Source organism: Pezoporus flaviventris, unplaced genomic scaffold (assembly GCF_033815535.1).
Source record: "Pezoporus flaviventris isolate CSIRO_AGI_PZ_B2104156 unplaced genomic scaffold, CSIRO_AGI_Pfla_v1 ptg000047l, whole genome shotgun sequence".
In the NCBI taxonomy this organism is placed as follows: Eukaryota; Metazoa; Chordata; class Aves; order Psittaciformes; family Psittacidae; genus Pezoporus; species Pezoporus flaviventris.
Window position 1 is genome coordinate 12,384,964 of NW_026892595.1, and position 26,530 is coordinate 12,411,493.

The 26,530-nt window shown below is 36.7% G+C and overlaps 1 protein-coding gene across 5 annotated transcripts; it reads left to right on the forward strand.

The window, feature by feature from the left end:
• Positions 1-23: 23 nt before the first annotated feature.
• On the forward strand, positions 24-25,049 carry NSUN6 (NOP2/Sun RNA methyltransferase 6). 5 transcript variants are annotated; one of them, XM_061468333.1, is made up of 12 exons: positions 24-547; positions 3,017-3,111; positions 3,868-4,023; positions 5,392-5,471; positions 6,651-6,760; positions 9,174-9,327; positions 10,887-10,968; positions 11,987-12,106; positions 13,328-13,472; positions 15,276-15,424; positions 17,166-17,291; positions 24,798-25,049. In XM_061468333.1, exons 2-12 carry the CDS (start codon positions 3,037-3,039, stop codon positions 24,960-24,962), a joined length of 1,362 nt encoding a protein of 453 aa, XP_061324317.1. In that variant the 5' UTR covers positions 24-547; positions 3,017-3,036; the 3' UTR covers positions 24,963-25,049. The 5 variants fall into 5 exon arrangements, with proteins under 5 accessions (XP_061324317.1, XP_061324316.1, XP_061324315.1 ...); XM_061468332.1 differs by lacking the exon at positions 24,798-25,049 and adding an exon at positions 20,221-21,811 and having other exon boundaries at positions 15,279-15,424; XM_061468331.1 differs by lacking the exon at positions 24,798-25,049 and adding an exon at positions 20,221-21,811 and having other exon boundaries at positions 25-551.
• Positions 25,050-26,530: the final 1,481 nt, after the last annotated feature.

The window sequence follows — 26,530 nt, forward strand, 5'->3', positions numbered from 1 at the left end:
CACACACACACACACACAAAAAAAAAAGGCGAAAACAAACCCGCAAAATTAAATGAACCCCAAAACTCCGTCAGGAATGCTTTGTCAAGAGTTTCCTTATGAACCAAAGCTGTACATCGAACTTGTGATGCGAACTACTGCAGCGTCGCAAGCTCGCTGCTGCCCCATAAGGCGGGAACACGCCGCTCTGCCGCAGGTACCTGCCGTCTGCGATCCTAGCAGCTGAATGCACAGCTCGATACCCCAGAGAGGGAGGAAGACATTGCAACGACCCAGCCCACAGCGCCGCGGCAAAGCTGGATCTGCCCGCGGGGCAAACTCCTCCGGCGGCAGGAGCTGTGAGGGCGCTGCTTATCCCGGCCGGGGATCAGGCAAGCCCTGTCGGCCCCGTGCTTTGGAATACTCCCACCCGTCTGAGGCACGTCTGGGGCCATAGTAACAGCCAAGCCAGCAACACCCTCTCGGCCTTCGAGCAAACCCTGCCGCGGCAGAGGCGGAACTTCCTGCCGCTGCGCCGGAGGAGGAGGGATTGGCGCGGTGTGCGGCGGTAGGTGCGGGACAGGCGGCGTGTGGGGGTCAGCGCGCCGCCGCTGGAGGGCGGGACACGGTCAGGCCCGATTTCGGCGTGCTCCGTTCTTTTAGCGTCCCGGCGAGGGGCCTCGTCTGTGGCTCTCTCAATGCCCGCCGGGGCTGAGGGGGCAGCGGAGAAACATCCCGCTGAGCTGCGCCGCTTCCCGGCGCAGCCTGGGTTGAGGTGCCGCGCAGTGCCTCCCCCCAGCCCCTCCCCGAGGTGTGTTCAGAAACGGGGCTGATGGGGAATGAAGGAGAGAGCCCCAAATTCTGCTTCCCACAGCAACGAACCGGCTTCTTCCTCGTGTGGGAAGGGGTGGGGAAAGGAGGAAGTTTGAAAGTTAAATCTTACTCGGTATGGCTGGGCGGTGGCTACGTTTGACAGCTTGCAGTGCTTATTCACGTAGTTAGATCAAAGCCCTGGTCCGGCAGCGCATCCACCGCGGCAGCTCCCAACAGGGGCACAGGGGAATCTGTACGGAGATGGTGAACAGGGAGTGATGCTCCTTCAAGGGCTCCCTTCTGAAGTCTGACAGAAGCCGTTCCTGGGGCAGGGCGTACAGCACAGCAGGTCTGAAAAAAAAAACAACAGCAAGGTGGTGCAGGTTTTGAAGCTGCCTCGTGCTAGTTGTGTTTGAAGTCCAACTCTTGTATTTGAAGAGGCACTGACAGTCTCCCTCTTCAGCTTTGCTTCGAAAGTATTCATTAACTGTGGTTAGAAGTATCATGCTTATGTGTGATATCTACCCCATCTTTACAGGGAGAAGTGAAATCTCCTTGGGTTTGTTCTTGTTTTTCGGTTGGCCATCATTAAATGTCATGTATTCTAATATATTTCCCATCCTGTTTAGAAGGATAGTGGTTTCTAACACATTGTAGCTTTTCTATTTTGGTACGAAATTTCAAGCGATAGAGATTCTGCGTTATTGGCATAGTTGTCTTGTTAATTTGTATCATGGGGCTAGCTGCCCTTTTATAACACATTTAGAGAACTTCATTGCAGTTCTGTCCTTTGTGTACAGTGGTTTTGACCAAGAACTTCTGTTTCTGACCACCTAGTGGGTCGTGTTTCATGGTGGCACTCTGTCACATCTTAAAATAGGTAGAAACAAGTCCTGTTGCCAACAGACTGTCAGGTTGGTTTTCCATGAAGACATAATTGTGAGATCATCTCAGTCATTTTGTCGGATTCTGTGGTCATCATAAAACACCTATTTAATTTCCTAAAAATATACCATCATAATGTTAGTACCAAAGTCACTGTTAGGGTTCACAATTCGTTCCATTACAATTTCTTTCTTTCAAAGGCTGCTAATCTTGCAAATAAAACTTGAAACTCCTACTGATAAAACTGAAAGTTGCCTTTGAGCTCAAAAGTTACGTCTAAAGATAAAAAGGTAACATTCTTCTAGCATTAAAACTTCAGCTGGACCTGAAATATATATAGAAAAAAAAATGGTGGAGAGGGGGAGTTTGTATGATGAAAGTGACAGCTAGCCTCTTATTCAAATATAATGAATACCGAAGTTTCTGATTTATCCTTATGGATATAGTAAACCTCAGTGGCAGGGGGTGTTCTCACTTTCCCTCCACTTATGTTGGTGTAAACAAACTATTATTTTTTTCAGGAAATCTTATTTCAGACTGAAGTATATATAGTTTTTCAATATACAGGCAATATAGGGGTGTGCAGATACAACTTGGGAAGATAACTATTTTATTACCTACAGAGAAAAATAAACAGAGAATAATGAGAAAGACTAAAAGCTGCATCAGGGCTGGAACTACCATAGGAACTTTATAGTTGGGCTTTCAGAAGGAATTAAAACAGTCCCTTCATTATGAGGGATATTTGGATAATTTCAGGTACAGAGGAAATCTAAGACGTTAGGCTTGAGAAAAAGAAATCTGACAGTGAAAAATTAGAAGATTATCTGTAGAAATGAACAGATATGATGATGTAATACAATAAGAATTTCAAAGAAGTGACTTAGAAGAGTCAAAGCTAAATTCTGTGAGGGGCCTTTGTGAATTAATTCTAGGACTAAACAGCAAGTTCTCCCCAAGGATAAGGATACCGAGGAGAGATTTAACAGGACACGATTTGGAGGTTGTGATGCTCTCTTCACATTTTAAACACTGATAGAATAGTCTGGGAAGGTATGGCTGGGAAAGGTGTGACAGCAAGGAAACCAGTAGCCTCATTATAAGGTGATTGCAAGTGCTAACCATGTTAATGAACATATTCTGAAATGCAGTTAACAGTAGTGTTACGATCATATCCTGAGCAGTATTTGGATTTTTGAGAACAGTAAAATTACATTATTAAACCAGAAGAATCAGAAACTGCAGCTTAGTTTGTAATTTTATGTTACACTTATAAAATTATAAATATGATAAAAGCTGCTAAGCAGATATTTTGCTTATTTCATTTTTTTACCAGCAGATTTTAAAAACAAAAGAAAGATGTCTTTTTTCCCCAAAATCTTTTTCCAACGTGAAGTTGAAGAGTATCTCACCAAAGTGTTTAGAAACAACGAGGTATGTGAAATAGATATTACATCAATAAATATTCACTAATTGAGCACTGTTAATTTTTCTTTGATTTAATATGTTGTGTGACTTCAATGCCAGAAATAAAGTATCATTTCCACATTAGACACAGATTGTTGTATACAGTTCTCTTTAAAATACAGAATTATTCTTTATGCCTGTTGGCTCAAAGTAATATAAAAATGTTTAAGCTCAATTTAGCATAAATCTGAGACTTCAGGTTTGGACCCCACTGAAGAAATGTCGTAGAAAATTAACGACTTACTAATCACATAATGTTGACAGGAAATACTCCCTTGCTGTAGTGTAGAACCAAAAATACTATAGGCAGTCTATGAATTCCTAATGTCAGAGAATGCAGAAATGACAGTTTTATATATCGGGGTAAGAGTTTATTAATTCACAGTTTTGAATCTACTCTTCCATCTTGATAAGACTGTACAGTATCACAGAGCTCGCTGGGAGTTGCTTTTGGTACTTGCTGCAGCCTGTTTACAATGGTCTTGCTAATGCTACCGGTTTTCCAGCAATTCCTTCTCAGTAAGTTTATGAGGTTTTTGGAATCTGGCCTCTAGACATAGACATTCCTCACTACTGCATACCAGACAGCCATATTTCTCCATTTCTGCAGAATGTTTATTCAGTTGTTGGGTTGGTTTTTTTTTGTTTTTTTTTTTTTTTTGCATTGAGCAAGAGGCTGCTGTGTGAATCTCTTATATATAAAACCTCTTCTTTCGCTTTCAGCTTATCACTGCTTTAGGTACACAGGAGGCAGAGAGTCAATACCAATCTCTCTTAAGTCATCTGTCTCATCCACCAGCTTTCTCAGCTGTTAGAGTTAATACCCACTTGGCCTCAGTGAAACATGTGAAAAAATTGCTGTTTGAAGAGATCCAGAAGGTTTGTGCAATTTCTTTGTTACAGCAAAAATAACAGGATATTTCATCTTTTGCCTGATTCTAAGAGCTTTTCATTACTGGAAACTATAACTTAATACATGTCCACTAGTATTAACATTATGCAATCATATTGACTTCCTGTCATCATTAAATGTAAATTTATTGTCATGCAGTATCATCTAATACATTCAAGAAAAGCAATAACAGAGGGAAAAGACAACCGAATCTTTTTCATCTGGCAGATCCAAACCTTAGATAGGATTGGGGTACTACTGTGGTAAATACTGTAAAGCCATTATAAGTTTAGATAACATGGTACAAAGAGATAGAAATTGTAGTTCAGTATGCAGTGTTCAGCATGTTTAGAACACTTTAAGATTAAAGGAGAATGGCTGTACGTCTAATTGCACAAACTGTTCAGGAAAGTGGGAAAATCTGCGTGTTTTAGAAACGGAAGCCAGAGTGATGCCTTGCAGTTGTATTTTCTGGGTTTTAACCTGTTTTTAATCTTTATATGATTTCCTGGATTTTTACTTACCTTAAACATTTTTTTATCTGATAATACGTAAGACATTATGCTTAAGAAGTAGGTTATTATGAAACTGTATCCTGTATCTTCACTCTGTCTAAAAATATCCAGTTCTTCTTTAAGTAAATTATTAATATTAGTGGGAGTACAGGGAGTTACTGTATGACAGGAGCCAAGACATTTCTGTGATGCTGAGGCAGTTGACAGTATTCTGCTGGCTGGAATGGTAATGAGTTATGCTAATTTTAGCTTGATTGTAGAAGTCTGAAAATGGGTATTGCAGTATGATATTTTGCTTCAAGGGAAAATGTTTTTCTGAAAACATAATTAAGGCTGGGTTTTTACAAACTTTTCATTTTGAAATGTTACATTAGAAAAGGAAGCCACGTAACAGTGTTTAACAAGAGTATGGTCATGGATTGTTTTCTTAAGAGAAAATACTTACTTATACGATACAAATTAATTTATAGTTTTGCATGCTTTAAGTTTATATTTTAGAAGACTCAGCGAGAAGACATCATCTTTTTAAAGTGATAGGGTTATGAGTGTCAGAACACTGTCCCACTCCCTGAAGTAATTTCTCAGTGAATCCCTTTGTCGCCTTGTTATTTCTCAGTTTATTAAATATATTAAATGTCTTTTACACCAGTATTTTTAACATGGAGTGTCTCCTTAACATGCTATTACCCAGCCTCTCTTTAACTATTTCATTACTTTGGGGGGATTTTTTTGTATGCTACAGCTATAAATTCAATTGGAAAAATAGTTTTCAGTCTAATTAAGCAATTAAGTATTAGATTTTTTACTGTTGCTTAATAATTATGTTTTCTAATGAAACAGCAATTTAAAGGACTATGTGTTCCAGTTCTTGAGCACCCGAAACTCCAGGACATCTTATTAATTCCTGTAATTGGACCCAGGTTTGAAATTTTCCAGTCTTTTGGCATGTCATAACTCATATTTCACTTACAGATTTCTTGTTAAACAGTTATGATAACTAACTCACTGTAAATGAAACACAAGTTTGTTTATATTAAGACCTAATGGACAGTACATACCCTAACCAGGTGAGAGTTTTAGTTCTTAAAATATGTAAGAAAACAGAGAGAGAGATCTCTCCTTATTGGCGAGAGCTTTTATATGGAAAATGTAACATTATGTACATCCTATCTGGAAAGCCAGCTGAGTGGCAGACAGAAGAACTAAACTTTTGCAGCGGAATATGAACTATAGCTACATACAGCTAGGGTTTTCTTCCACAAGAATCAAGTCCAGAGCAGAATTTAGGGAGACTGTATCATTAATCTGAAAGGATTCATCAATCAGTTTTATCCCCTACAAAGTGACTATTTGTTCTTTATTCTTAAGATGTGTTTGGGTATTTCCCATGATGCATTTGTGTCTGCCCCTATGGAGTTTCTTGACTGTTTTGTTGAATTCATTGATGGGCCTTTTATTTAAAATATTTTCATAATGAAGACTAGCATGCTTACGATTCAGTTTATATCATAGAGATTCATAACAGTTTGTAAATGCTGTAGGCTCTAAAATAGCATTTAATTCTTTTATTTGTTCTTTGTCAATTCTCTTTTGTAGCATCTTTCTCTGAACATTCAGTTTTATTTATATTCAAATACGTTTACATTTTAGTAAGTTTGATTATGTATCATCTTGTTCACAGTTCTTCTGGTGGAGTTCCTAGCACTTGGCTACACATTTACTATAGAAACATTTAGCAGTTGTTAAACACAAAAAATTCACTTTACAATCATCTGGTCTAGGAAGGGATAGAAGATTATTTCTCCATCTCAGTATAATTCATTTGTATTCTAGCATCAGGTTCATAATAGTGGCAGAATGTACCAGAATATGTTTTATTTCGAGGACTGGTTTCCTTCTTGGCTCCTTCCTTTGATTCCTCTGGGACTAAAATAATTCTTTTCAATCTAATACAGGATAGTTAACTATTCTATCTATTATAATGTGACAAAACCAGTATTTATGAACTAGATTTCATTTGCAGGGTATTTTTTTTCAAGTATGCTTTTTCTCTTTTTTTTTTTTTTTTATTTAAACTGAACTGCATTTTGTATTTTTAGGCGAGATTTAAAAAAACATGCATCTGAAGTCATTGTTGGAGCCCAGTGTGGATATGCAGTGCTTCGAGGAGCACATGTTTATGTCCCTGGAATCATATCTACCTCAAGATGTAAGAATTCTATAATACACCAATTTAAGTTGTAAAGAGGACAGAAAAAATGTCACCACTTGATGACAGTTTCCAATAAATGGTGACATTTTTCTTCCTATTCACAGTTGCTTTTTCAATATGTAATTCCTAGCAGAAGTTTTAGTTGTCCAGGATTTCAGTTTCTTATTTTCATTTGAAAATAATTTTAAAGAGCATGTTGAAAGTAAAATATGTCTCTTTATGAGATTTTTTTACTACTGAACACTGAAACTTTTAGTATGAATGTTCAGTAGAATAAACCCACAGAATTTTACCACTTGCCAGTCTTGTAAAAAAAGAACAAAAGGAATGCCACAACAGATACATCTGGATGATAAGTTGATGCATGTTGATTATTTCATAGATACTACTTTCAGATATATTATTTTTTTTTTATTCAGTCACAAAGACACTTGCCTTCATGATCCTGTCAGATTCTAAGTTAGAGATCTAAAAAAATAGATTTTTTTAAAAATCCATTGGCAATTCATTTGCTATTGTTTATGAGTGAGAGATCTAACAAAAAGTTTCTATTGATGAGAAAAATTTTCAGTTTTAATGGCAGATTTTTTAAAAAGTGGAAATTTTTGTTTCAGTGCCTGATGGGCCAGTATAAAAAAATCTACATATGCATGCATGGTGTTCAGCAGCTTATTTCTTTTTTATTTAAAGGTCAAATTAACTTTATGTAAAATCAGTATAATTTTGGATGATTCACCTCATTATTCTATTGTGATGAGATCTACTAGTCATCATGGGTCTTATTATTAAACAAAGTGAGTCAGGAAAGCATTTATCTAGCCACTTAACTTCATTCCCTTTTAGGAAAAAACCTTCAAGAAGTTTTAAGCATGTGCTTAAGTCCAATTCACTGAACAGGGATGTTTTTCATTCTAGGAAATGATAATGAAATAAGTATATTGCCATGGCAGTTGTTGAAACTGCTTATTTAGACAACCTCATAAATATTCAAATCCCTGTTTGAGTCAACTAGTGATTTATCATAATTGCTGCATGTAATTATGCATGCAACATCAATTCAAAGAAAATAAAAGATACTATAAAACTTTAGAAACACTTCAGGGGAATTGCAGATAGGAAAATAAAATAAAATAAAATGGCATCCTACGTACTTGAGACCAACTATAATAAGGCTGTATTAAGCACAGATGGTCTAAATAGGGAAAAAAAGAGTACAGCAAGAAAACATACTTAATCACTGAACTTGAAACCCAAATGAGGGTAAACTAATTATCAGAGGGCTTTGAGTTTAATTTAACTAATCAGACTCTATGTTTATAGAATGCCAGTATAAGCTACAAAAAGCTAAAGAGCCATGCACAGTATTAATGCATTTCAAAAACACGATTGTCAGAAGAGAGTGAAATAAAATCCTTTATGTTTGAATACTGCAAAAAATCACTGCAAAAATGCTTAATGGAAGAGTTAAATTGCTGCAAGTTTTGTTCAGTGAAGTTTAAGCAGACCATAACAGTAGGCTGTTCTATGCTTCAGAGAGTTGTTGGGACACTGAACTGCCATTAGTCTTACTTGTCGTATCTTCTTGTTGCTTTGGCTAGTCTGACACATCAGGAATATAATTTTTAAAAACTGTTTATTGCTGACAGTGGAGACCTTTATTTTTAAGCTTATTTTTTCAGCCAGTCAGTGCATAGAGCTTGCTTACTATTATAAAAAATCACCTAAACCATCTTTCTTCTCCATCTCTTTTTGTTCTAGCTTAGAAAGTTTGTTAAAGTCCCTAGGCAACTTTTAAAATTTGGTGTGTATTTACATACTTTACTGTTCTGAAGGATTTAATTCCAGATGTAAAACTCTTTTAGAGGATTATTGATAACAGCAGTTGCCTTAGAGCGAAGAGAGCACCACCAGAAAAATTATTTCAACAAGAATATATAGTCATTTGTATCAAAGCAGTAGTTGCAGAAGAAGCAGCTATGGCTATTGTGTATCTAGCTATTGAGAGATCATTGGACAAATTTAGTATTACTGCCTTTGTACAGTAAGTGATGCTTGCAGGCTTGGAGCATACACAGAGGACTGAATCCTGAGGAGTGTGCTTAGAACTTACAGGTGACCATGCAGTGATAAAAAACCTCTGAAGATTTGTCTGGCCTCTTTAAGAACAAGACGCATGGTCTGATTTGTAACCTTGTGTCTCTCAATAGCTCTGGTCATTTAGTAGCCATTGTTCACCGTTTACTCTTTCAAATCTTAATATCAGTCTTTTTGTTTTATAACATTAAGAAAGTTTAAAGTTTGCTATGATATAGGAGTTGAAGTACATACTCTACTGAAAAACCTGAATTATTTGGTCACTACAGTCTTGTCAAGTATAATATTAATTTCAAAATTTCCGTTCTTTGTGCAGTTCTGAAAGCTGGAGATCTGGTCTCTGTGTATTCAGATATTGAAGGGAAATGTAAAAAAGGAGCCAAAGAATTTGAAGGAGTCAAAGTTTTCCTTGGAAATGGGATTTCCGAACTGAGTCGCAGTGAAATCTTTAGTTCAAAGGGCCCATTAAAGTAAGTCCATAGTGACTGCAATCTACACCTATAACTGCAAAGGGAAGGAATACAGGAAGACATTTTGAAATGCTCAGTACCACTTATAAAACACAAGGCGGCTTTCACCGAGACCTGTGTTACATGTTGGGATTTCCAGTAATTTTTAGGAAGTGTTAGTTTCCGGGAATATAATAGAATTGTGCCTCCTGCTGTCTTCTGTAACTCCGAAAATAAGGAAGCAGTAGTGTGATATCAATTCTGATTAAAGTACTACAAAAGTACTGCAAAGTACTAAAGTATTACAAGACTCAACATTTAGTTTCAGGGTAGTACCAGATACCAGTTTACTTGAGAGGCAGGAGAAGAGGAATGAGAGCCTTTTCAGAATTTATGTAGGATATAACTTCAATAATGTAGAACAAACAGAAGTGACAAACATTCTCACTATGGAAAAATTGCATTTCAGTAAATTGTTCTATATCAACAGAACAGTTTCCTATTTGGAAGGAACAGAAGTACAGCCTTGCTGTTTTCTCTCATCTCCTAAAAATATTTGTAAAGGCTTTTTTTGGTGGAGCAGGGGATAGAACATAAGGTCAGATACCTTAAAAAAAAACCAAACCAACAAACAAACATTTGCCAAGGTAGTTGCCTATTTCAAGATTACTTGCTTTTCTCTTTTGTTGCCAAAGCATACAGTTTGTTCTCTTGTCATCTAAAATACTAAGGTATGCTATACTAAAATACATACAAAAAGCAGGGTAGAAGAGCATGGACATTAGATTAACGACCAAGACTTCACATCCTGAGAACAAACTACAAAGGGTCTAGTTAAAAAAATAAAAAGATAGAAATTACACTGTCAGAGAATTTCTGATACATTAGAGCTCAAATATAGTAGAAGTAGTGGTAGGATGTACCCGTTAACTTGATGACAGGGAGTGGCAGCATGTAACACAAAATCTGGTGTCTGCAAGTTTGCTTTCTCCTTGTTTGTCTTGTTGGCCATTTTCTTTTTGTCTTAGTGAAATCTTTGTCAGAACTTCAACCATATTTAAAATTTCTAGGTTGCTTCTAAGCTCAAACCTTTGTGTTGCAGGCTAATCAATATTCCAGTAAGGTTTTTGAAATAGCATTTCTTTAGTTACTGAAATCTGAAATCTCAGACCAATCTAGGAAAATGGAGGAAGACCTAAATGAGAAATCATATGCCAGTTCCCTAGTGCATACATGGCTAGCCAAAAGCAGTTATAGCTTGAAATTAACACAGTCTGGTTTAATGCATTTCTTTACATTATCAAGGCTTGGATTAGATCTCAGTTTGTCTTGTGTACAAAAAATAAAAATTTTTATAAAAATAAATTTTTACAGCTATTTACAATTTATAACATAGTAGCTTTTTTGTTCTGGTTTACCCAACTTAATCATGTAATTTTTCTTAGTTGATTTATATATGTTTTTATTTTTGTGAGATTATTGTTCCAATTTTCTATTTGTAAGCGTAATGATTTTAATTGAATACTGTTATAAATAATAAATCAGAGTAGTTGATTTATTTTTTTTTTCATGTTTTTCAGTGGGCTGGGCATAAGAATGGTAGAGCCAGTCTACCTTAGTCCTTCTTTTGACAATGTGCTCCCTAGTCAATTGTTTTTACAGGTATGTTTATTACAAAAAGTAAAGTCTGTACTATTTGCAGAATGATGAATATTCTCTACTTTATAAATGTGGCACCTAATTCACTCTTTGGGTTTAAAGAAAACAAACCATTTAGAATGGAATCAGTAACTGCGTGTTTAAACATACTGCATTTGAGATATAGTAAGGGACTTCAAAGTGATTTAAATACTCACTTAAAATTCTTTTTGCACAGATACTTCTAGTAACTTTCAGTTACCACTGTTGACTGGCTGCCAGCTGGAATTTGTGCCACTGTTTACAACCCTTTGTTCCAGCTTTTTTGGCTTGAATTTGCCATGTGTGAGGTGAATTATTGTGACTTTTTTTGAACACTGTGCTAAACAAAGACAACACATAGTAAAGACAACTTTAAGAGGTTTTTGTATCTTTGTGTTGAACCAAGTTAAAGAGAATCTTTCAGCGTATTGCCATATTGTGTAAAATGCAGTACTGTGAACAGTTACTGCATATTATTTCTCTTCAATGCATCTGCTATGTTTATACCATTAATAGCACAGTTCAGCTTCTCAGTACCTTAATTCAGCAAGTTTAAACTCCTGCCTGTTGATCTTACTGCTTGTTGCTATACTACACCAGTATGTTCATAGAGTAAATGTTCCAGTAAATACCAGTGTAAAATAATTGTAATATACAGAGTTGCTCAGTTTCTCTGATAGTATCAGCTTATTTTATTTTGACTCTTAGCACTGTAGTCTCCATAGTCATGAACCCTTAAACTTCAGTCATAGATCTTCATATAAAGCTTTAAATAAAAAAAGAGCCATTGGAGATTTCTGACCCCAGATTTCTGACTGTCTCTTTTATGTAGTTGCAATAGTTCATTTTCGCTAGGGATCTGAAAGCAATATCATAGGTATCTTCACTGCTGAATGAATTTTTGTTTCAACGAGTCTGTCATTCCTTGATACAAAAGACTTGATAGAGGACATAAGGTTTGAATTCTCCCTTATTTGTTGTTTTGGTTTTTTTTTGACAGAACTTGCCTTCTGTGGTTGTGAGCCATATTTTAAACCCTCAGCCAGGAGAGAGAATTTTGGATATGTGTGCTGCACCTGGAGGAAAAACAACTCATCTTGCAGCATTAATGCATGATCAGGTAAGAGAAGACGTCTTTCAGTTTGCTCTTTTTTCTGAGAGTCTCTCAGGAGAAGGAGTTACCTCTTTCTATCCACAGTACAGTGCCTGTGTAGCAAGTTCACTGCTTTAGCAACAGATCTAACTTTGAAGCACAATCAGTTGTTAGTGTGAATGCGCAATAGGTTGAACAGTGATAGGTGAGAAGCAGCAGCACACGGTTTAAACCCAGCTGGCAACTAAGTACTATGCACCCTCTTGCTCACTTCTCTCCATCTCCCCAGTGGGGTGGGGAAGAGAATTGGAAAAAAAGGTAAAAGCCCATGGGTTAAGAACAGTTTAATAACTAAAATAAAAGTAATTACACTATCTTAGTTGTGTTACCCTTCCATAAGCCCTTAGAGTGCCATCACCAAATAGAAAAAAGTTGTCGTGTTTTCTCAACAGGTTCTGTTTGCTATGGCCAGTCTAGTAGAAGACTGTGGCCTTTGGGGTTTTCTTGAAGATGGTATTTCTGTTCTGGATTTTACTGATGCTACTTTTTACTTTTCTTTGTGCTTACAGATTTCATCTAGCAGATAGTGGTGTGTGTGTGTTTTGATTTATCTTGGGAGAGGAAAAGAGAAATCTTACATAAAATGAATAATGCGTAATCGTCATTCCTCTACCCCCACATCTAAAATTTGTTCTAGTATTTACTGTATATCCCAAAGTAACTTGAGTGACAACTACTGCAACTCTAACAGTATATTGAGCCTGAGCAAGCCAGAGGCATGGATGTGGGCCTCATTTCCTCAGCAGTGAGCTGGATCTGATCATGTTTCTTACCATCTCCATGCAAATTTAAAATCTGTTGACCTATTTTACCGTGCATTTGAGACTTCTACCCCCTTTTAAATGATTCCATTTTAACCTATTTCCCAGCAAAACAGTACAAAACAAAAAGAAACAAGCAAAAAAACCCCACTTGCCATTAGTCACAATATAGGGTCCCTTGGGGAGTGACTATGCATCTAGTGCCAGTCAGAATGCACACAGCTTCAGACTGGTATCTAGCCTGATGAGCGTATCATGGCAAATATGGGTGAACAAGGGCTGTGTGAGTGTGGATTTAAGAATAACAAAATTCTGCAGGGAAAACTAAGCTTCATTCGTTGCACTGCTCATGGCAGGGGAAGGAAATCAGGAACTTCACATCCATTTAATCCCTATGCATCTGGTGAAGAATTCATCTGTTTTTCAGGGTGAAGTAATAGCCATGGACAAGATAGCTAACAAGGTCAAAAAAATTAAGCAGAATGCTGAATTGCTGCAGTTGAATTGCATTAAGGCTTTTTGCTATGATGGAACAAAGGCACTTTCAGATGAGAAGAGAGAGGATGAACCAGGTAATGTAACTCGGGTCGTAGCTTTTCGAATAAAATACTAAGGTTTTGCACTAATGGTGTTAAAACTGCCACAGGTCTGCAAGTCCTTAAAATCTTGGCAGATACTTAAGTTGCTTTAGCACTGTGAATTCATTTATTTTCTAGTCTTTTGTGATGATCGTCTTCTCCATGAGGCAAACACAAACTATCTGTCCTTATCACAACCTAATATGCTCAAAGGAAGAGCATTTCTTTCTCAGATAATATCAAAGACTGAAGAAGCTTTAAACCTTCTTTCGTGGTAATGTTTAACCCCATGCTCTGAAATGACTTACTTACTCTGAGAGAAAAAAATATTTTGCAGAATTGTTCAGCTTTTCTGCCTTAGAATCCTATTTGTAAAATGGGTTATTAATACCTAACTCCCAGGAGTGCTGCAAGGTTTAGTTCATTGATGTTTGTTCAGCTGTTCAAGAGAAAGTTCTATAGAAGCACAGTGTATTATTTTAAGTTCATTTAATTTGCTTTTCTGAAGTGCTGTATTTATGATACTGGTTCTGTTCCCATGATGGAATGATTTAAGTGGTATCTTCTGTCTTGATTATTTTTAGTTTGTTGTGCAAAGTATGCTGTTCTTTCTCACTGTATATTATCCCAGTCACTGGTTAGCCTAAATAGGAATCAGGTTGCATAATTCACCTTCACTGTCTCTGTGCCTTACTGTTACTTCTGCTTTGGAGGAATAAAGGTACTTTCTTAAAGTCTTTCTGTGAACATAAAATATTGTAGGTGGTATGTAGCACTTACACAGATGAACAAGAGCTAGCTGTATTACTGAGAGATTATGAAGGCTTTTCTGTAGGTCCCTGCAAGTAAGACATGGCATATTTTGAACGTTTTAGTAATGGATCAGACATAGATAGACGATAGACTCATTTTGTAGTGCTAGAACAAGCTAGGTAGTAGTAGTGTGAAGTCACTCACTTGTTTTCACTTGTAACCCAGCTTGAATATTTGAGGAACTGAAGGAAGAAGGGAGGTAAAGCATATATGTATGTCTCTCTTCCTCATTAGATACTCACAGATATATGTATGGAGCCATTTTTGTCTTGGTGATGCTGATCTGAAGTGTCTCTGTAGCCCTGAGGCGATAGAAACTTTTGGGCTGTTGAGTCAGTGGGATTCAGGTGAAAGGATAGGCTCTGCAAACAGAAGTTACATACTCCCTTATCTATCCAGGTGATATTCAAAAACTGTTCTTGTCTTCACAATCCTTGTTTCCTGAATTGTTCTGCTGTGGGCACAGCACATGTCACATATTAGAACATGTAATATTTCATGTTATTTTGAAGTGCTTTATTTCTACAGAAATATATGCATTGCAAGAAATAGTTATTATATAGACAGTATTATTATTACTGGCTGCCTTAATTGCAGGCTTCTCTTTGTGAAGATTTGCACACTTGATTCAGTTATGAGCTGACTGGTTCATTGCAGCCTATATGTACAACTCTGTAGCCAGCACCTCTGACCAATCATATTTCAACATTTTGTTTGATCGTTTTTACATTTTACTTTTGAATTATTAAGGTTAAAAAGATCTTATTGCCTAAAGAGATCATGTATTGTTTGAGCTCACAGAACTAACTTTTTGGTTTTCTGGAAGATGAAATCTACCACAAGCAATGCTGAGACTTCTCTCCAGCTGAGAGACACTATCATCTATAGCATAAATGTTCTGTAGATACAGTAACAGCTTGTCCTTATCTATGGTGAAGTCTCAAAGTAAAAACCAGCCACATTTCGCATTACTGCTTTTTACAGAAGGACCTCCATTCTTACCAGAGTCATTTGACAGAATTCTCCTTGATGCTCCATGTAGTGGGATGGGGCAGAGACCAAACATGGCTTATACATCAACTTTAAAGGAAGTGACCTCTTACAAACCACTGCAGCGCAAGCTTTTCACGGTGGTATGTATTAATCATTGAGTAGATGAGCTATACTGACCATAAATGCTTTTGCAACATAAAACTTCATACTGAAAAACGGTACCTCATTTTCCCTGCCTTTTCAACAGTTAAGTAAAGAAGTGTTAGGATCCAGTTAACCTCTCAGCTGCACCATATCTGCTAGGTGAAATCAATTCACTGGAGCATGGGAAAGGTGTATGTAAGTTATAGTAAATAAAACCCTTTGTATTCACAGGGAAGTGGGCATTTCGGAAGGGAGAGCCACTGTGCAGGGTGAAGTGGACAGGTTGGAAGAGTGAGTTAACAAGAAACTTACAATGTTCAGCAAGGACAAGTGTAAGGTCTTGCACCTAGGAAAACACAGTCCAGGAGCTGGGATCTGCCTGACTGGGAGCAGCTCGTAGAAAAGGGACCTGGGGGTCCTGGTGGACAACAAGCTCAGTATGAGTGAACAGTGTGCTGCTGCAGCACAGAAAGCCAACAAGATGCTGGGTTATATCAACAAGAACACCAGCAGAGATAAAGTCATTGTCCCACTCTACTCAGCACTTGTCAGGCCACACCTGGAATACTGTGTTCAGTTTTGGGCCCTGCTATGCAAAAAATATGTGGACAGGCTGGAAAGAATGCAAAGAAGGGCTGCAAAGGTGATCAAAGGATTGGGAAGCTACTCCATGAGGAAAGCCTGAGAGAACCAGGTTTTTTAAGCCTTGAGAAAAGGAGGCTCAGGGGAGACCTTATCACCATTTGTGGAATTTACAGGGTGACTTCAAAGGATGTGGAGATACCCTTTTTACAAGGATTAACATGGAAGAGGTGAAGAGTTTTGAGTACAGGTTACTCCTGGCGAGATTCTGATTGAACAGTCAGCCATTGGAATAATCTTATCAGTCAAGTGGTGGACTCCTCAAGTGTTCGACTTTAAAGATTCAGCTGGGCAGGCTGCTGGGCCATCTAGTCTAGGTCATGCTTTGCCAGGAAAGGTTGGACCAGGTGATATTTGAAGTTTTTTCCAACCTGGTATTCTATGATTTATTTTTTTTCATTCCTTCAGTTTCATCACTTTTAGTTTCTAGTAAGTCATGGGGCAGGTTAAAGTCTTCTGTCTGCAGCAGCACAGACTCTTGTAAGTTCACTGCATAGAACTCCCATGCAGTGGTGCTGTGAGGTACTGCATGAGGTATGAGGTGGAGTACAAAGCCAGGAGGCTGTATTTTTCATGCTAGTAGAGGTGTGCTTGGGCTGATTCTTAAAGACAAGATTCCATGAAGCTTTTCTAAAGCTGAATTATATGTATTCAGAGGGAAGCACAGCTTGAAAAGCAGCGTTATCTATAGCTTCCATGCCAAATATGTGGAAACAGTTGACATGTAATATCGCTGATAAAAATACTGTGTATACATGGCTGGCAGCAGGTGATGAAAACAGAACTAATTTGTATGGGATATGCAGAGCTGTACAAATAACAAATCTTACAAGATGAATCATCACAATGGCATTAATAAACTGCAAGAGCTATAATGCTGATTTGGGAAGAAGAATCTTTGTAATCCGTGGGATCCTTTACTGTATTTCCTGAGAAGAATTAATATCCTAATGCCTGTCTCAGACAGAAAGATTTGAGTTTAATTAAGTGCTAAGTTTTCATATTATAGCTTAATGGTTTCTTGGTTAGTGTTGCTTAATATGAAAGTTTTTGCATTTAAAAATAAGCTGAACTGGTGTTTATTTCTCCCTGCAGGCAGTGAAATTGCTGAAACCAGGAGGTATTTTAGTATATAGTACATGTACAATTACACTCTCTGAAAATGAGGAGCAAGTTGCTTGGGCCCTGAAAACTTTTCCATGCCTCCAGCTTCAGCCACAGGTAATAGTGTTTTCAGGGTATTTCACACAATCCAGTGAGCTTGTTTTGGCACTGTGAAGATACACGCTATATTTACTATCAATAAATCTTTTTCACTGCAGACAATTTTAACTGCTGTGGATAGAAATAACACAAGCATTTCTGAGGCTCTTTCAGATCTATTTACATGTTTAATTTAGCTTCATTTAGGGATCGTTAAGTAGTTTCTCACTGTGTGCCATAGTTGTTTTGATTTGTACAAGTCATTTAAAACACAAAAGGGACAAGAGATAGTTCAGACAGGGTAAAAAATTCTCTTGCAGTTGTTCTTTAATGCATATATTTTGTTATCTTTTTTTGCACATTCACAGAAGAGGTGAAAAATTTTTTATTAATGCCACTGAAGTAGTGAAGACTTGCCTAAAGGATGGGAGATAAATGGAAAGAACCTTATGTTTTGAGGAAGGAGGATTTAATATGTATGGGAGCTATATTTGCATTATGTAAAGGAATGAGGGAACAAATTTATTTCAGTCTCACTGTCCCAAGAATGTACCTTGTCATTTTTAGAGTCACTGTCTACCATTAATAAGTAAGTCTAGGAGGAGGTAATATATAGGGAGATAGTAGAATCTTTTATCTATACTAAATACATTAAAAAATATGTTACCTTTATTACTACCTTGAAAGAATTTATCATCAGGCCATATGCGTCAATCTTCCTCTTTGTTGATGTGTGAGTTGGGTGCATTAGTTGTTTATCACCATAGTTTGAGGAAGAGTCTAACCTGTTTAGCTAACTTATATATTGTGATGACTTGCATCTGTCTTAAGAAGTTTAGATGCATCTTTTAACTGAAATTTAAAAAATATATACAACAGATGTACAATGAAAAATTGTATGAAGGCTGGTAAAGATTTAACAGAACTGAAGCTTTTCTTAAAAAATTGTGTCAGGGTTTTTCCGCCTGTTTTCTCACCATCCAGTTATTAGGAATGTTTTAGTTCCAGCTGTTTCAACTGAGATTATACATTTACCTAACAGCATAAAAATTGTCCTTGATTGATCAATAAAGCAAAACAGAAGGCATGTTAACTCAAATGCAAGATTAATTCCTGCTTAATAAGCTTCCTCTCACCAGTAATATCAGTCTTGAATAAAGCTCTAATTTTCGCACACAAATGCCTTATCTGTAAAAATTAAGCTTTGTTTATAGTATATTTTAAATGAGATGATACTGAATTGTTTACCCACAGAAAGTCTGCAGTATTTTACAACCAGTTCCCTGGTAGTCAGGTGATCTTTTCCAATGAACAGGAACTGCACTCTAGGGTTGACTTACCTTATGTTCATTTATGTATTTCTCATATTATTCTAGTCTCTCAGTGAAAGCTTCCTTATATAATCAATTAAGTGTCTCCCATTTTCTCAAATTAGCAACAGGTCCTGGAATCATGTTAGGTAAGGAATGAACAGGAGACAGAGCCTTGGGTGTTGATCTCGTAGGTGGAGGTTACTGCATGGCAGTTGATCCTTTGTCTGTGCAGACTTACTTACTTCCTCTTAGGGGCTTACATGAGAGATAGATATTGTATATCAGCTTAAATGCAGTAAATTAACTGGAAGGAAAAATGAAAAAGTAGAGGAGAAAACTGGTCTGTCTTTGAGCAAGTTGCTTGACGCAATGTAGTAGTGTTTTCCCTAGGCTTCTAACTTTCCATCCACTATGAGTTGCTATCCTTGTCTCCCTTTGTATATTGTTTTTTCTCAATTTGCAAGGGACACCTCTTTTTGTCTCTTACCTGGAAAGCACTGAAGTCCTGCTGGGAGAAAGGAAGGAAAGAATCAGGCTGCAAATGCTCGGCTGCCCAGCTTTACAGCATACAGTATGTGGTTAAGCAACTAAATCGCATCATGTGCTGACTGGGTGAGCTTGTGTTAGCAAAGTGGGATGGCTCAAAAAAAGTGCTTTGTGGTAGGCTGTGTGATAGACTACACTAGATTTACAAAGGAAACTCATTTTTGATATTGCAATGCCAGCTTTTGTACATTTTGTTGTATCTTCTTACTGAATGCATGGAAAGAACAGTCCACTTAAGAATCAGGTTTTTCCAGGAATCGGTATATTTATACCAAGAAGCAGTCAAGGCTATTCACAGGAAATACTGAGAAAAGGGCAGTGATTTTAAGCCCTTCTCCTCTCCAGGATTTTGATGCCAAATGTTATCTCCTGAATTCAGATAGTGAAACTGTTCCCTTTATCTTTCTCTACCGTCGTATACCTACACATGTAACAGTAGTCCCATTTACCCATTAGTCTAAATTACATGAAAAAAAATCTGAAGTTGACATTTTTCTGCTGCTTCATCTTCCAAAATAAATAATAGCTCTTCAGGTGGCAAAGTATTTTGGTATGGGGCTTTCAGTCTCCAGTTGAATTTTTAATGTGAAGAATCCAGTTATTTCTACTACTGTTACTGAGTATATTGGTAACTGGCTAAGGATTCACTATTTTTGACTTAACGTGTAGCTATCAGTCAGTACACAGAAGCTCTGCGTCATTTAAAAGTAGTAACTTAAAACCTTTAGACCTTATTGTCTGGTGATAACAACCTTCTTGTGATGTTTCTGTCCTTTGAGTAATGCATTGATTTAAACCCGTACACCTGTCCTAAGTAAGTGTGCTAAATTCCTGGGCTGAAGTGAATAGGGTGCACCACGACCTCCTCAAAGTAATTTGGACCTTATATGTATGCTTTTATACATTCTGGCCAGCTGAAGCCAAGAAAAGAAGGGCCACATTACTTTTAAATCCTCCCCTGGTATGAATGATACACACCCAGCTTGTCCATGTGAACAGGGAGCTCTGCATATACTTACCAGAATACATATAGGGCATTTAAGAACTTTACTGATGCAATAACTTGCTTTTCCTTGTTGCTTAAAAAGGAGCCTCACATTGGAGGAGAAGGCATGAGGGGAGCTGGACTGCCACTTGATCAGTTGAAGCTGCTGCAGAGATTTGATCCATCTGCTGTGACATTACAAGGAATGGATATTAATTCTTTGCAAGATTTCAGGGAAGATGATCTGATTTCACTGGCAAATAAGGACTGTATAGGATTTTTTATTGCAAAGTTTATTAAATCAAACAGTAAATAAGCATTTAAGAATGGCACCTGAAAAAATACCTCTGTGCGTCTATGGACAGTTGAGACATGAAGTGTGTTTCTCACTGCTGCAACGTTGCCAAGCCAACGCGCTGACGGCAGGGTTGCTATGGCAGCCATAAAATCTGCCAGCTGTTCTGCTGGGAAAGAGCCACAGGTTGCAGAAAGAAAATCATGTCTGGGGGAAGGGCAGCATCATTTTTAAGTCTGCATTTGCTTTTGAATTTACAGGAGGTCAGTGCATGAATGACAAGTATGATCACTCACACTGCTGTCTGCCCTGTGTGAGTAGCTTATCTAGTGCAGCAAGTGTAGGAAGGGGTTTCTCTGGAGGGGAAGTGAGCTAATTTATGAAATGCAAACATAAAAAAAAATAGATGGGAACTATTATTGTGAATCTTAGAAAAGGTTGTTTCTATGGAGGTTTACCAGTAGGCAATGTTTCATTAAATGAACGTTTCTTCACGAAACACTAATATTTTACAAAGAACTGTTTTATAAATTGATACTTAGAACCTCATTTCTCTTTTATTTTAATACAAGCAAGATTCTCTGTACACATAGTATATACACAAAATACGATTAGGCTTTGTAGCATGTCTTTTATAGCAGCATGAATATATTAAACCATCTCACTCTGGGAATGTAAATAAATATTGTTTCAACATCAAACTTCCCATGCATTAACTGTATTGGTTCTGAAATAGCCTATTGGACTGGCTGACAAGTGACAATTTTAAAATCAAACATTTGCAACAGAAGGGGCTACAGTTGTGATTAATATATCAAAAGACAGAAAACAATGCATAAAACCATCTGAAATGTTGCAAATCACCTTTCAAACAACTAAGAATATTGACTCTTCACTGGTTAGAAAGCATCACCAGCTAAAATCATAGGAAAATTGAAACTGGGGTAGCATGCTAATGACAACTGCCTTAATACACTGCTCAAAGATTTAGTAATCTATTTTTTTTAAATTAGATGTACTTGAAAATTCTGTTTCAGTTCCAGTTTGAACAGTATTCTCTTAGTACTGCTGGAACTGACAACAGCACTGAAATCAGAGAGAAAAAGCACAATTCAAAAACATAACCTGACATCTGTGTGTGTTTAGTTTTTCCTCTTAATCATCGATTTCCAGTTTTTAAAAGCATTATCTGGAAAATGTCTGTTTTTTCACACGATTATTTGGTTGGATTGATACTTCTTTTATTTGTCTTTATACTGTCAGAAGTACTTTTGCATTTGCTCACAAAACAATCTTTACAATTCTGTTTCTCAGTAGTTTGGTTGTTTACTTATATTTGCTGTAAATGTTTTGATACCATATGTTTTCTACTGTTCTTAAATAAATGTCCCTTCTGCCACAGTTGACTAGTACATCCTCTGGAAGGCTTACGCTAGCAGAATAGGAGGATGGAATTCCTGTCTAGTACTTGTCTGCTTTCGTTGGTCACTCCTTGCAATTAACCACAATGTGTCTAAAGAAGATTTAAAATAATTTTGATTTCATCAGTAGTAGGTGAGATATCCTGTTCAGAGTCATGAAAGCTCATACTATAAATTAGTCTTTTTCATCTAAATATGGCTGAAATAATTACTTGGTAACAAAAGGGATTAGACTTTTATTGTAAGTACATGTTGAAATCTTTGCCTCAGTACTAGTAAAAAAGCATTTTCTTTTTGCAGAATAAGTAAATTTTGTAAACATTGATCAGCACACATAGACTATATACTGAAATTTGTGTATGCATGTAAAGTAAGGAACTTTGCCTCCAGTTTCAGTAGTAGGATTTTGCAACTGAATTTGAAAGAATTAAGATTGCTGAATGTGAGTGGAAGACTTGTTGAGACCTGCCCCGATTTCTTTAGGTTTGAATGATAAACAGGCTTTTCAAGAAGGTGGTATTACTTGATTTTATACGAGAAGTTTCCGGGGGGGGGCGGCAGGAAGCGGGGAAGGGGAGAAAAATAACTGACTGTATTTGATTCCAGTGTAATTGCAGACCAGACTTCACCTGAAAATATTACTGATACCTGAACTTTAACTATTAGAGTTATTTGAAAGAACACTTAGCATATTAAAAGGAAAAGCCTCAGCTGTTTCCCCTAGGCCCCTCTCTCCATTGATAATTTGGGGAGTGGTGATGGTGAGGGGAAGAGAACAGAAACTCAATTAAGATGCTCCAAATCATCCCTTAAAGGCTCCAGCGGACTTCCTTTGACTACAGGCTTGGCTAAATCAGATCAGTGAAGTTGGATATATGCCTTTTCTCCTATTTGCTTTTCTCTTCTTTGTTCTTCTTTTCTTTCCTTTTTTTTTCTTTCCTTTTTTTTCTTTTCTTTTTTATTTTTCTCTTTTTCTATTTTTTTACCTTTTATTTTCTTTTTTCTCTTTTCTTTATCCTGTTTTCTTTTCTAACCTTACTGTGACTTTAACTAGAAGTGTAGGAATACTTTCCCAAAGTCACAATTCTGATAGTGTATATATATTTTTAATACATAACAGGATTACTTTCCTGATAATGTTTTACACACTGAATCATTATGCTTCAGCAGTTGGTGCCGAAGCACAATTAAATATATGTATATATTTATATATATACTATATGAGATATTGATATATTAAAAAAGTTATCATTGTAAAGATTAACCCTACAAAATAGATAATTAGGCATGCAGATTCTGTCTTTAAGAAAGCCTGAAAAGTATTTTTCTCTGTCTGCAGAAATAGTGATTAGTAATAGTGCCAAATATAAATATTTATCTTTCTTTGTCAATATAAAGTATTAAAATAGGCAGCCTAGTATAGTATGAAATTATTACACAGCTTTTTCCTGTTTCAGTCTCATGGAGTCCACCAAGTTTTAGATCATATGATTTCATATGCTTTTTAAGGAAAAGGAAATTTTTTAGTAAGAAATAGAGTGGTGATGGTTATCAACAAGAAATTACTTTGGAGTGGGTAGTTTAAACCATAAAGAACCTTCTTCTTATGTTTAATTGTTCATCGCTACGAAAACTGATGAGCAAATCCAACTCTGCTGCTAGAATTCAGTGCAGAGTAGGTAAGCATAATAGGTAAAAGTGGTAAGAATGAAGTAAGAAAAGAGAACACGGATGAGTTAGAAGAATCAGCTTAATCTCTATTATATCTGATAAAAATCTTTTTTTTTTGAGCTGTGTAGGAACACGTCTCTAGGGTGGTATGTTATAAAAAGAAACTGTCTATAAAACTACTGTAAGCTCATATATAACAGTTTGTTATATAGAAGTGGAGAAATAAATTACAGACAAATTGCCAAGCAATAAATCTGATTGAATAACATTTGATTAAAAACACTCGCAATAAAAATGGCATCCACATACTTTACAGACAATAGAAGAACTAAAATTTTGGTGAAAGATCTGCAATAAACAATAAACCAATAAATATAAGTAAATGTACACCAGAAATGTTATATTACACTCCAAAAAAAAAAAAAAAAATTCTGTTCTTTCTCTAGACTATGTAATAGTTTTTTGCAATGTGCTTTATTTTTGTGGACGGAATAGAGTTAAAGTCGAAAGCATCTGGGAAATAGATTCCAGCCTGATGCGTTAAAGCTGTCAGAGATCAAATGTAACCACGAACCAAAATAAATCTTTAAGAGGCTTTAGTAACTAACACAGGAGGTGGTTTACAAGAATCTTTTTACTTTGGATAGACACTGATTAAAAGCAATCAGATGGATCACTGCATTCCAGCTAAGGGAATGATGGATCACATTAAAACCTCTGCAGGTGTCACAGAATGCAAGCATGACTTCACAAACCAACAGAGCTTAAAGAAGGCAATTACTAACAAATTCATAAAAGACAGTAAGTGTTAAGGGCAGGGTATTAGACCCGGGCAGGAACTGTATGTATAGGGTAAGTAACCACATATGTAAGGAGAAGTAAAAATAGGTCTCTGCTTTTATTCAGGGTTTGATGAGTGAAATTTCATTTCCTTCTCCTCTATTACAGTAAGGACTATAGATGAAGAGCTTACAGATACCTGTGAAACCAGGTACACCACTCAAACTCACTGTGGGTTTAAAACCACTCTTTGTTAATTGGGGCTAAATCCTTAGGATAAATTATCTGATTTTACACCTTAAGTAGTAAAAATTGTGGAACTCTAAAATTTTGAACTCCTGATGCCAGACAGAATATGAATCCATGAGTATTCTAGAAGACTATTTTAATATCTAGGCAGTAATTTATGGGTAGATTTAAAAATAGTTTCTGTCAGCTCTTAAATTCTAATTGATGCTGCCTTTGTGCACAAACCTGTTTGCTTACTCATCCCCACTGTCTGTCCCTTACTAGGTCTGGAGACTGTTACTCTCACCCCCTCCAGTCCCTGCTCAGGAATTCTTTTTTCCACAGTGTTTGTGTGACACTAAACAACTGATAAAGGATAGACTCGGGCTACTGAACAGTACTGATGTGTATTCATTTGAAAAGACATACAAAAATAAGGTAAACATCTAACATATATACATGTAATTGTTAAAATGTATCCCATTCCTTCCATATACTGAAATTCTTTAGAAAAATACAGAGCAAGAGCTGCCAAGAGCTATGTATCACTTAACTCTTTTTTCTTCCCCTCTTTCCTTCTGTCTCACTGGTTTTATCTTTTTAGCTCATTTCAACAGAAATTTTACAGGTTGCTTTGTACCACACATACATAAGACGACTCTGGAGCTCACTGGGACCTTTACCATTTCTCAGATTCAAAACTCCTGAAACCACATATGGAAATATGAACTCATTAATATCCTAATGCAAACAATAATATTAAATTTTCTATTGGCAAAACTTTGCAAAGACATTTCATCACAATAACCCTTGATATGTCCTCCAGTTGGAGTATTTTTAAAGCTTCTTACTGAAATAATTCTATTAAAGTGCTTTTCAAAGTAATGCTCAGCAGGCAGGTGCTATTATGCAATATGTGTAGTACAAGCTCACATTACAAATGATTTATCACTCATAAAACAGTAACTGACAGAAAGTATCTTAGCAAGGCTAATAAAAACCTACTGAGTCTGCCTAAGAAATACATGTGGTGTTACTATGTTGTCTGTACATAATCAGCAGCACTATAGAAAACATGATTCATTAGCTGGATTGGGACATGCCTTATTTTGTGATATTTATATTTCATAAATCAATACATAGCCCATACTTAAACACTAGGGCTTGGACTATGCTCTTTATTTTCTCATTTATTTGTCTATATATGGCTACCTACTCCACGGTTTTCATCCACTGCTCAGTGCTCAGAAATTCTGCCACACATTCCTTAAGCATTACTTTAAGAAAGGTGGACAACAAACACTCTTTAGAGCAAAAGTAAAAAAAGAAAAAACACACACAAAAAAAAAACAAAATCAAAACCCACAAAAAAAAATAGTAAGTCAAGTTACTGAAGTGGAATCCATAGATCACTTCTTGGAGGACACACAGCTGTCATATAACATTTGTAGGGAGCAACAGCATTTACTGAAGCTGGTAAAATAACTACAGCCAGGCTACACAGAGCAAGACATTTTAACTTCTCTTCCCGTTTAGCTTCTCTTCCCATTTACATGTGATCTGATATGAATCAAACAACAAAGTCTTCCAATATAGCTTTCCACTGATACCCTGAAAATCCTCTTGTATCAAAAGACACTGGTTTTATACTCTTATATATCCATTTAGTAACACAACAGATCTACTTACCTATAATTCCTTTGTCTACAATTTCATGTAGTGATGTTTAAAAAATGCTTATCATTTTATTTCTAGAAAAATACCCTCTTCCTTGTGTTCCCCCCAGTTCATGTTTTGAGCCACATACTAACCTTGAATAACCACAACAGTCAGCAGCACACGAGAAACGGCCAGATACCTGACAGCAGAATTTCACACTCTTACATCATTGTAAAAAAGTGCATATAAAGCATCAGGGGGCAGGGAAGCAAGAGGGAGAGGGAGGACAGAGTATGGTCACAGGAGTTAAACCTAATTGCTTGGATGCTGGAATAGGAGATTGGAGAAAACATGCACCT